At 42.4% G+C, this 12710-nt stretch overlaps 1 protein-coding gene across 1 annotated transcript in view; it reads right to left on the bottom strand.

Annotated features, from left to right (window-relative positions):
* Positions 1–12710, bottom strand: part of LTK (leukocyte receptor tyrosine kinase) — a 100634-nt gene that overhangs the window by 39314 nt on the left and 48610 nt on the right. Inside the window, exons 5-8 of the mRNA XM_049825268.1 lie at positions 5661–5800; positions 3560–3697; positions 2506–2658; positions 1313–1413 (exon numbers count right to left, since the gene is read on the bottom strand). Coding sequence (XP_049681225.1) covers positions 1313–1413; positions 2506–2658; positions 3560–3697; positions 5661–5800 — 532 coding nt within the window. The remainder of the gene's footprint in view (positions 1–1312; positions 1414–2505; positions 2659–3559; positions 3698–5660; positions 5801–12710) is intronic.

The following is a 12710-nucleotide window of genomic DNA, read 5'->3' as shown; positions in this document are numbered from 1 at the left end:
AGAGCTGTTCTGCCCCAAATGCACTTGAAATGAGGAATTAGGCTGTCTCTAGAGTCAGGAAACCTCAATCCATATACTTGCTCCAAGTCATAGGCACCATCTGGACCATAGCACCCATATGACAGGTGAGCAACCTGATCACCAGGCCAATGAATATTTTGAAGCAGGACTCATTCCCCTTTCTTTGTAGTGACCACTTCCACTTTGCCACAGAGCAAGAGAGAACTGCTATTTCCACCACTGCTTAGAGCGCCCAGCTGCTCTTTATATTACAGAGACTACCAGCACCAGCAGGAAAGGGAGAACACACATGTATGCACTGCAAAGGACAACCACGGGAACTTCCTTGCTCCTGAAATATGGGTTGAATCCTTGCCAGTGGAGGAGAGAACGGGTCCAGATCTCCTGTGACCTGTACACCATAACCAACAGTTACCGTTTCTCCTCCTCCTGGTTTTGTGAACCTAGCTCCAAGCACATTTTATTTTGTTGGAACTACCCAGCAAACTTGACCTGCATTTATAAATAAATATAAATGCTGAAGTTACGTTTTTGGCACCTGCACTGTATTTCTTTTGCCAGCTCTAATTAGGAGGCATCAAAGTTTTCTGTGTTCCCCTAGCAGGGCTGGACTCCAGCTCAAACTTGCAGCTTAATTTTCCTAAGTGTTATGAGTACAATATTATTTAATATTTTTAATTCCAGCACCTCAGAGCTCCCCTCATTCTCGGTAGAGATTTGGGCTGAAGGCAGGTTATATGATTTTATCCATGCCAGGTTGCCCTCACCTTTTGAAATTCCTAAAGAATGTGAACAGAAGTTTATTATCTTCATCTATTCCTGAAAAATCTAATGCCTAATAACTTCACACTCCTGTTCTCAGTGAAACTGCCAAGTTTGTTAACTCCTATGAAAGTATTGCAGAATTTCTGAAGAGAAGTCTCAGCAGCAGGTATACTGAATGGCTCAACAGCCCAGACAGCCAGGTCCCTTTCCTATAAACCAAGGCCACCCCATACAGTTCAGGTGCTGGGTACCCTTCAGAGGAATAGTAGCTACAGTTAGCCTGGGGAGTTTTCCATACTGAGGAGTTCGATTTGGAGCTCCTGCTTACACTTGCTGGGGATGCACCTCATGTCTCCTTTCCAGTTTTCAACAAGTAGCTAGCTAAGCAGTATATAGCCAACTCTCCTGCCTTCCAGTGTTTTGTAGAGTGTGCAGTCTAGAGGCACAGGAGAATTGGCTAATTGTGCAAGCAGTGCCTACAGCCTGTTGATTAACTCCACAAAGATGCTAAGACAGAGTGATATACCTGGTAGTCTTCAGTGGCAATACTGGCTGGCAAACTGGTACTGTAAGCCTTGGCCATACCGCTTGTCTGATTGCTGTCTGCTCGCAGGTAGAGGAAGTGTCCTGTGAAGGGAAAAGTGAGTCAGAAAAGACAAGATGATGTTTTGCTTTTTTTTATACTCTTTTGAAATAATTTAACATCATTGTGCTGAAGTACAATGTAAGTAAGTTGACAAGCGTGGCTTGGGAGCAAATCTATTAGTGAGGATGTAATAAGCGCTCTGGTAGATTTTAGCAGCACAAAAGTCAACATCCCAAACCCTTTCCTGCAACATGAGTGCATAAACCTCAGACACCATTCAAGTATCTTCCCACACAGGGGCTCACACCAATCTACAGTGGACTCTTGATCAGCCCTAATTCTTACACCATTAGCATCAATGACTATTGCTGAGACAAACACTTGGCTGGAAGAGCTTATTTGTAGTCTTTGTTCCCAGGGACAGTTTATACAAGCTCTCAAGAGACAAACAAGACACTCATGAACCCCCTTCATTTTGACAGAGAACTGTGAGGCAAGACTGATCTGTGCTAACGCTTCTGAATTTCAACCTGAACATGTGAGGGTCTGGCATCCCTTCTTCTTATTTACCAAGCTGACAGTTCTGGAAATTATGTGACTTTTTTTTTATTGCGGTATTCCATGGCACAGAATGTGTATGATCACTTGGTCTTGGGATACGCTTACACGTGATGCTCTTCCTAACCCACTGGCAGAGTCTGGCAACAGTCTGCAAAAGATTTGTTTCTACAAGCTGCCTAGTTCTGTTTGGCAATTTTTACTTTGTGATGCAGCAGGTATGTTGCTGCTGAAGTACTCTGCAGTTGCATAGCTCATAAGAAGAAGAAGGAAGGAAGAAGTATACACAGAGAAAAAAGAATTCATTCTATATTTTTTTTTAACGTGAAGGAGAACCCTAGTCTCCAACAGTTGTGTTAACTTTGTTGCAGAACTTGTTTCATATAAAGTTTTGAACCATGTTCAAAAGTTACCTTTAGCTACATTTAAAGTCATTTTAGATAATACTAATGCTAAAGTTCATTTGCCAATGATGGCAAAAATTTTAAAGCAATTTAAAAAAACTAAAGTCAGGGGTATTGTATATATACATACACACACACACGCAGAGTAAGAGAAAACTATGAGGAACCTACCACCAGTGGTTTGCAAGGTAGACCCTACAAATGAGTCATCTTGAGTCATATCAGTAAAGCCCCGAATAGACCAAGGAGATGCTGCAGTTTCATTCAGTGTCCAGCCACACGGACCCTCTTCAAAAGAGCAATGTGAGCCCTCTGGAAGACTGTCTACAATGGAGAATAAGAAAAAGCAGGAAAATAGGAGAAACTTGATTACAGAAGAACACAAACAGCAGCAGAATTCAAAACTCATTGTGGTCGTCTAAGCTATCCAACGTATGCTACACAGTTTTTCAATGTCAAAATAGTAATATGTCTCATTTGTTTATTTCCAGAGTCACCATTAGAAAGCCAGCACTTTGCTTCTGGAGACTTTGCAGTTCTGTCCTGCTCTAGATACTGTACAAAACTGCAGTTCCCACAATCTAAAGAATGGTAAATCACTGCCATATGTTTGTAAAGGCCTTGCTGCATGTGAAATTGCAGGCATCACAAAGTTTCTGTGTCCACTTGAAAGAAGGCCAATCAACAGATTGCTTTAGATCTCTGCCACTGTACTTGCAACAAAGCTAAATAATGCTTCTTAGCACCACCTATACTGAGTCAGGGGATTTCTCTGTCCTGAAGTGCAAGAAGAACTCTTAAATGGGATCTTGGAGGGACAGATTTATGACCGTGTTTGTGGCTGGCACTAGAAAGATGACCAGCACTTTCCACTGAAGGGAGGTTCAGACCTCGGGTCCAGAAGGAATTTCTCACTCAGCTGCAGACATGTAAATAAGGTTTTGCCTTCCTCTGAAGTAGCAGCAACTATGAAAGGCACGTCATTGAGCTCCTTACTGAAATGCTTAAAAAACCCAAACCAAACATCCCAAATCCATTTTGTCCTATAAAGGGTGAATTTTCAAAGGGAATCTTGGTATCCAATTAATGTAAATAGGCTAAATTAATTCAGGAGGCAAAACATTGAATTAATCTAGAGATGGAATCAATTTAACTTATTTTTCATTCAAAATTATTTCTTCTAATGGGATGAAGGTTCCCACAAAGTGCCATGCCACATACTCACCACACCTCACCCCTTCCTGCTCCTTGGCAGGGCAATCACTGAGGAATTCACAGATTTGTAGGTGGCTGACACAGCCTCCATGAAGGCAGGGGAAGGTGGAGCCTTTGTCATAAATAGAAAGATCTTGGTTTTCTTTATCTAAAGGAAAAAAGTTAAAGAAACCCAGACATGAGTTGGCAGAATGTGTACGACCCTTCACGTGTATCAGCCTTCACATGTAGGATGTCAAAAAGTGTCCTTTGGGTCACAAATGATACTTATCTCTGCTTTTTACCATGTAGATGTCTATCCAGCATGACATTCCTGCAGATCACCTCAGCTCTCTTGGAGACCAAATTTATTGCTACTTTTTCTCTCATGTACTGTCTTCTGCTGTGTTTAGATAATCACTTTTTGGATTTTTTTTTTATGAAGGACCTTGCAGTTTCCTACTGTGGCGTGCTCCTCAGTTCTGCACACATGACTGTGCACCTGGCAGGCAGCCGTGGCATGCTGCATGACCCTCTGCTGCTGGAGGCAGATACCCAGTTAGCTCTGGTCCTGACAGACACATTGCTATGCCCTATTGGGACTCAGGCTTAACTAACACTCATGCTGCTGACGCTTTTCTGTGCCAGCTCTGCGGCATCCAGCCCAAGATGATAGCTGCTTCCCCAGCAAGTCGACTCGCTTTGCAGAAACTTTACTCATGCACCCTAGCTAGTCTAGTCAGCTATAATCCGGGAGCATTTGACTGACTGCACAAGTACTCAGTGACCAGGCTGAACATAATTTTTAAGTCTGATATTTCCCAAAAGCATGATTCTTAATGCACCCAGCCTGTCCTGTGGATGTGTGCGCGCATGGGTCCGTTACGGACCTGCAGGTTTGTGTAGGGCTCTTCTGAACCTGCTCCCCTTAAGCAGAGCTCTGCACAGAAGTTCCACTGGGATAGTTACTGCTCTGGAAAAAAATGCAAAAGTTAGGGAACCAATTCCAGAAGAAAGAGAAAAGGACACTTCTGCAGCAATCCAGGTACACAGTCTGAAATAGTATTTCTTCATGTCACTGTGTTGTGCTGGGTACGTGCATCAGCTTATTTAGGGTCTGAGTGTTTAGCATAGTCCTTCAGGCTGTATGCATCTCCTCAAAACTCCATGACTGTCAAAAACTCATTACATTAAAAAGATAATGTTTGTTAAATTAAAAGATTAATGACTACAATAAAATTAAATCTCTAATATGATCAAAACCAGTCTCATGATATATTATGAAACAGCTCTGTGAAACCAGTATTCTCTTTTCACATTACATTCCAACCTATTTCTACAGTGTCTGCAAAATGGAGGCAATAGCATTATATTAATGCATGAAAACCAGGAAGTGAAGGTGATTATGTCTCCAACCTGCAGGCTGCCTGTGCCGACAGACTCTTATACTTCCAAGAAGCCTAAATGATATTAGCAAGGTTCTGCACAGCTACTGAGGATCATTTGCACAACATTCGCAACAGGACTGCAAGTGCCAGGTAAAACTGAGGATTTCGGAGTACTTTGGAAAGAATAATTACATGCCAATTATTTTCATTTTAGACAGAAGTTCTCAGCCTGGCAGTAGCAAACAGACCCCATGGACCAATGTAGATCAATGTTTGGGGTGTTTTATAGATTTGGAAGATAGAGCCCCAGTATGGAAAAGGCTTTAGTGACACAGGGTAGTCTTTTGTTCTTGATTATTTCAGAAAGAAAAATATTAAATGGCAAAATAATCTAGGCAAAGACTTTTTTTCCCTCCTTGTTGCTGGATGCAGCATAAGCCCTGTTGTTTTCTCATACAAAGATCAAGCAAAGCAAAGCCGAAAAGCAGAGAGGATGACTTAAATCAGTTCTATAATTCTGAGCTTCAGCCCTGCCTTCGGAGCATGTACATATGTGTGCACACACATAAAACACAGGCAAATGTGAGCCTTGACAGGTAAGCACTGCCAGAAACCCCAGAGGAGACTCAGCTTTCATTTAAATCCCATCTGTCCAACTCCCTGATCACACTCATCAAATTTGGTGAGGATGCTGCTCTTTTCTGACTGCATTTGGTTATTCCAAACCTGACTGTTGCAACATACCATGAAAGCAGTTCCTGAGTTGCAAGGAGCCCACTGCTAGTACCGCAACATCTTGTGCTCCACAGTTTGAATACAGCAAGGTGATTTTAAAAGGTCTTTCTATTCGGCCAATCTGGGCTATCAGGTATTTCCATTTCATCCTAGAAGACATCAAAGAGCTATCAGACATACACACAGCACACTGGAATCCATGGAGTCTCTAGCATAAAGATTTTGCACTGTACCAAATAGAAGTAATAGTATCCACATGAGGAATAGGTTGATGAATGTAAGCGCCAACATAACAAACAGATATTAATATAAAAAAGTGATGTTCAGTCTAACAAGCTCATGCTCATTTATCTTTGCTGCAGATCCTATTGCTAATGATGAAAAGATCCAAGCATTCCCAATGATTCTTAGGTTAAAATGGGGCTTGAATTACCACCAATTTTGGACACCCCCGCCCCCAATATGTGCCTTCCACATACATGGTTGTGTTCTGTTTGTTCTTGCAAGTACAGATCAACCAAGCAGCTGCACAAGTCTCTGGATCAACTCAAGCTAACACTGACATTGTATGCCCTGGAAGTAAGTGTCTGGCCCTGAATGTTTCTTGGTTGTGTCAAGTGTGAGGACCTTTTTCTGTGCATTCTCTGTCTAATCTCCTGGCTTAACAACTAGAGTGCACCCACAAAGCAAGGGGAAGAAGAGAAGTGGTGTTCCAGAAAATGCAGATTGCTCTGGCAATTTACATTTCACCACTGAACAAGTGCCATAGACCCTATACAGCAAAGGTTTCTCAGTTGTGCAGCACTTGTGGCAGTTCAGAGAAAGACAGATGGTCCCACGCACTCTAATTAAAGATGGTTGTTAGGCATTGAAAGCTAGAGAGAGATATCAAATAGGAATTTTCAAAGTACTTAATTCAAATCAGTCTGATGGAAGTCAGGGTATCCAGGTGTCATTAAAAAAATCCAGCAGGATTCATAAATATATTTTTAAAAAATTATTATTTTTTTAAGACTGTCCTACTACCTCATGTTAACAAGACAATAAAATACAGTTAAAACTATGTTATTATTTTGTAAAGGGTTTGTAGCAAGGATAGTGACAAAGGAATCCTTGCTCTAAGCTCTTTTCTGAAAAGAGTACCAGACAGAGATAAATTTACCCACAGGCTACATGCTACCATTTTTGCTGGGGCCACCCTGGATGAGTGACTCTAAGTCAGTGCCAGTGGGATGATAAGGAGACTAAGCCACAGTGTTAAGATAGGTGGCTCAGGCTCTGATCCTAGTATTACTTTTTCATTTGGGAAATGCCTTCAGCTGCCATGAAGCGACCATCTAGTCCTTGTCCTGCACCAAAAACACATTAGAAGGCAACACCCGGACAACAAACACATCTCTGCTGGACACAACCTAAAAGTCACAGATCACCTGCTTTGCAACTTGCAAAAAACCCAAAGCAACTTTAATTTTTTTTATCACCCTTTCTGCTTTTGCTTGCCACTGATTTGTTATCTTACTCATTCTTCCCTCCACAAATCAGCTATGTACCTTTTTCTGGTGAGAGTTTCTTACTATCTCTTCTATGGCATACCCCCATCTTCCACTTTCACCATTGTACACACACATAAATACCCACAGATACCCTATACTCATCTGAAGTTGAGCTCCTCTCATCAGGATGACCCTAATTATCCTGTTTCCTGTCCCATCGTATCATATTCAATAGTTCAATATAATTTCAGTCAGCTTCAGAAATGTCCAGCCCTGAACCACAACCGCACCATCTCTACTGTCCAACAAAGGAGAATGACTGCTTTACTTTTCTTTTGTATTACAGGGCAGCTTCAGGAATGTCTGGCACTTATAGATGTATCTTATAAATACACTTAGAAATATATCCCCCCGCCACACTGTGGCACAGCATCTGAGACCGTTCAGCACTGACACAGAACTGAATCACTTCTGCTACATGACACAGCTTTGTTCATCACTCCATTGCATCCTGTTGGCCACAAAAATCAACGGGCCTTAATCAAATTGGTTCAATGAGCCACTGAAGGTAAGAACAATCTTTAAATCTTTTGAATTTACCTATTAAGTGTACTAGACCTTTCAAGCACTGAGACATAGTTCTAGTACCTCCACCAAGTTACAACCCACCCCACAGCTGAGGCATCACAGTATCACCAGTGTTATCACACCCCTGAGCGCAGGAACCTGTAGCACACAGCCTCTGATTCACAACCAGTGTTATATTTAGTAGTAGCAACTAAAGAGATTACTGCCCCACAGCTGAAAACAATGACTAGTTCAGCTGCTGCACCTGAATCCTCCATGGTTTATGAACCAGACACTTTGGAACTTGCCATTTATAGCCTGGTATATCAAAATAAATGAAAACCACTGGCGATCTAAGTCAATGCCGTGGTTTAAGCCCAGCTGGCAACAAAGCACCATGAAGCCGCTCGCTCAGTCGTCCCCCCCCCAGCCCCAGTGGGATGAGGAGGAGAAAATATAAAGAAAAGCTTGTGGGTTGAGACAAGGACAGGGATGGATCACTCACCACTTATGGTCGTGGGCAAAAGACAGACTCAACTTGGGGAAAAACCAAAATCAATTTAATTTACTACCAATCAAATCAAAACAAGGGTAATGAGAAGTACATCCAAATCTTAGAACACCTTCCCCCTACCCCTCCCTCCTTCCCGGCTCAACCCCACTCCCCATTTTCTCTCCCTCCTCCCACCCCAGCAGCTCAGGAGGACGGGGAATGGGGGTTGGGGTCAGTTCGTCACACGCTGTCTCTGCCGCTCCTTCCTCCTCAGGGGCAGGACTCCTCACCATTCCCTTGCTCCAGTGTGGGGTCCCTCCCACGGGAGACACTCCTCCACAAACTTCCCTGGCATGGGTCCTTTCTGCAGCCCTTCAGGCACAGACTGCTCTAGCGCAGGCTTTCCCATGGAGTCGCGGCCATCTTGGGGGTCATCCCCCTGCTCTGGTGTCCTCCTCCCCGGGCTGTAGGTGGGCATCTGCTCCCCCGCTCCCCTCTGTGGGCTGTGGGGGACAGCCTGCCGCCTCACCGCGGGCTGCAGGGGCAGCCCCTCACCCTCCTCCTTCCTCGCTGACCTCGGTGTCTGCAGAGGGGTTCCTCTCACATTCCAACCCCACTACTCACTGCAGGTTCCCCCCCTCTTAAATGTGTTCTCCCAGAGGCTCTACCGCTGCCACTGATGGGCTCGGCCTGGGCCAGCGGCGGGTCCGACTTGGAGCCGGGGAAGGTTCCGGCAGCTTCTCACAGGAGCCGGCCCTGCGGCCCCCGCCCCTGCTACCAAAACCCCACCACACAAACCCAGAACAGTCAATAAACCAACCTCTGAAATGTCACAACTGAGAAAGACACACTGTCCATTCTGCCATCTCTGCTGGGAGAGTGGTGGCATCTGGTAGAAGAGCAAGGCCACTATCTTAAACCACTACTTGTGTGAACTGGCAGCTCTTCTTAGTCAGAGCCCTAAGGTCTTATAAAACATTCTAGTTCTGCACTAAAATATCTCTAGTACTGAAATTTGACTCCATTTATAGCACCACAGCAAAAGCTGGCAAGCATTCAGAGACTGCAAAAATGACAAGTAGCTTTGCATCACCCAAAATACTTCTGTGTATGGAGTCTCATCATCATCAAGGTATTCCCCTTCAGAGAAAGCCTCGCCCCCAAGATCCAACTGCAGCAAGATTTCTAATGCTGTAAATAATTACACTGTCTTTGCTTGGTCCCACTATCCAAACAGGGGCTAGTCAGAGCCAATTTAATTTTCTTAATGGAATCAGGAACGAAGACCATTGTCGATCTAACAGAAGATGGATCATTGCAGCAGGCTTTCAGATATGCCAAGCTTGGCAATACCTTTACTATTGATTTTATGTCAAACTAGATCTCAAGTAACGAGGTAATATTACTCTTCTTCTAAATAGAGATGTTAAAATTGATCTGTATATATGGAAGGGCTATCACAGTCTGACATAATTTTGAAAAATTTGCATGGGTAGAAAGTTTGGAGTTGCAAGCAACTTGATGCTTAAGGCAAGAGAATTCAAGATTCACCCTGCAAACCTATAATTTCAACTTTTGATTTTCATTAGCCTCTGAATCTCCTCTGCTGAGCAAAAGTTTTCCTGCCCCTCCTTACCAATCCTTTCTATGCCATGCCTTTCCCTATCCAACAAAGGTAACTGATCGTTAATTTTAAGATAGACTTTTAATATTAAGAACAACAATTTCTTCATTAAGAGTGAAAAATTCAATAAAGCTGAACAGGAAAGCTAAAACCTTTTCTGAATTAGGGGGACTCACTGCATGGGTTATTGCACAAAGATATATATGCTAAATGCTTCTAGGCTCAATCAGTGAACATACAAATTAGAGGCTTTACATTACTTTTCTACATACAGGGAACTGTTTCCTGCAAGTCTTCACAAACATCCATTTCTAGACATTTGACTTAAAAAGAAATAGATGAGAGAGCAGAACACATGCCTACCCCTCTTGCTTTCACCAACCAGTTAGTGGGTTCTTATGTGACCCAGTGTATTCTTGGGTCCAATTTCAAGAGAAGCATGAGGGACAGTAAATAACACTCCCAGATTAGCATTCAAAAATCATGGCCTTACATAATGGCTGGACAGCCTCTCCTTTTCTAGCTGCATTTTTTAATTGAAATAACTGTGCTCATTGTTGTCAGTACATATTAGGCATTTTCTGAGGACGCTTACCAGACTACTACCTTTCAAAGGCTTATGTGGTTGGACACCTAATTTATGAAACTCAAATCACCATACGTGTTCCTAGACATTCAGATTAGCTATATGGCAATGTTTCCATGTACGATAGTAGGAGTTAAATAACTTTTGTGGATAAAAAACAACCACATTAGTAGAACAGAGGTGTCAAAGATGATAAGTTTCTACAAGTGTCTCAGAGAATGGCAGGGCATTTTAGCACCACCACTCCCCCCAAAAAGGGGAAGATGTGAAAACTAAGCAATAATTGTTTTGTGAGGTCGGCTAACTGAAAACCTATGCGTGCACGTGGCCATGAACTTTTTGCTTTTTGACCTACCAAGACCACCATGGCCAGTGCCTTATATTTCAGAAAAAAAAACCCAGAACAAAATCAACTTGGCTTATCGACCACAGAAAGGGAAAAGTTTACCCCTGCCCCAGGTGATGCTTTTTTATTTTCACTGAAGTGTGAGTACTTAGAGTGAAAGAAACTAACCCTTTACTGAAACAGTTTCGGCTGACAACACTGAAATAATTGTGGTCAACAACAAACACAAGCATGTGAAACCATTCAAAACAGAAGCACACCGACTCAGAAGAATTTTCAGCTGTGACTGTTTCTGGGTCTGCATGGTAAAGAGCAAAAGGTGGGATAAGCGAAATAGTAAAAAAGACATTAGATGTGACCTAAACAAGCACTGTAACTGCAACCCTGAGAAAATGAAGACAGCTTTGTGAGCCAAGTGCCAGATGAAGAAGGCTCAGGCTTGCAAGCAAAGCTACAAGCTCTTGATGTTCAAGCTCTATGGAGATAATGAGAAATATAATGTTATGTATTTTTTGTAAATATATAGAATTTCAAACACCTCACTCCCTCAGTGGTTCTTCCTCAAATGGTAGTAACTCAGAATACCCACACTCTGTACATGTGGTGTATAACAATAAATACTGCGACTTTGCCCTACTTGTTCAGAGGACATGGTATCTGAAGGTCCATCTGTTTCTTTGTTCTTTCACTAAGGTATTTATGTGAAAAAACGAGTGTCAGCCTCAATTCTACCAATTTAATGATAAATCCTAGTAGTTAGTGAGGTGGACAGGACAGCAACTTTCTCTCACATATGACATATATCTAAGCTTTTGGGAGCCATGTAGCTGATGCATCCTGAAGGAGGAAACGCCATCAGGAGAAGATTTCTAGGTCCAGAAAGAGGACAGTTCACTGAAGTGGTCTGGTGCAGCTGTAATTTGTGATGAAGTATAGCTTGATCCTGGAATCGAGGAGTGACAAAGGGACTGAAGCAGGATTTTCTGAAGAAGTGCCACCTAGCTTTTTTCCTAAATCTAAGTTTCTACTCTGATCTCAAGACAATCCCTTGGTAGTAATTGTCAATGTTTAAACTATGTGCTGCACGTAGGTTTCTATCTCAAGGTCATTTGCTCATTTTCCTCCTTGTTCTGCTCCAAATTGTGCAGCAGTGTTTGGTTAACACAGAAAAGCTTGTAGAACTCTCACTCCCTATGGAAAGCCCCTGGAAAGCAGGAACACTTCAGGATGGTGTCTCTTCTTAACAACCAATGTTGTTAAAATCTTAATCATGGAGAGAATGTTCATTTCAGACTACTTGCCTAGTAAGAAGCAGCTCAGTCACTGTGTTAGAAATAAATTTTTGTCCTGCCTGTGTGCTCAGATTTTTCTGGAATTGTGCAGAGATTTTAAAAGTTTCCCTGTAATGAATGGAAAAAGGAAGGGTATTTGGCCTAACATGGTTCCTAACTTTGTTTTGTCTCTTTTCTATCCCTCCTTTCCATCTTGATTTAGAACAGGACTCAGACACCTTCTGTCTTTAAAACCTTAATACTAAACCCTCTAGGCTTACCAGTGCTTCATTTCACTCACTAAGAAAAAGTAATACCAGTCTCTATGCCAACTTCCAGTAAAGCTAACTCAGTTCTAATAAATCTAAATGCCATCACTTTGAGAGAGATGATATCCTTGATTTCATGTAGAATTGTTTTACAGTGCTCAAATAAGCTGTTAAACAACATATCTGATCCATTCCAGAGATGCTGCAGTGATTGTGATCAAAGCCTGTCTGGTCAGCTAGATATATCAAAAGAGTATTTTTTGAGTTTATAGAGGGGAATGGAGCTGTGGCTGCAGTTGCAGAGGCTTGTCAAGTACTCAGAGCAGCAAGGGCAGTTATAAGTAAAAAAGGACATTAGAAACTGATCCCAGAAAATGCAACAGATTCCTTGTGAAATTGGCAAAAAGAAG

The sequence above is a fragment of the Accipiter gentilis genome, chromosome 22, assembly GCF_929443795.1.
Source record: "Accipiter gentilis chromosome 22, bAccGen1.1, whole genome shotgun sequence".
Taxonomy (NCBI): domain Eukaryota; kingdom Metazoa; phylum Chordata; class Aves; order Accipitriformes; family Accipitridae; genus Astur; species Astur gentilis.
This window is presented reverse-complemented; position numbering and strand designations above follow the sequence as displayed.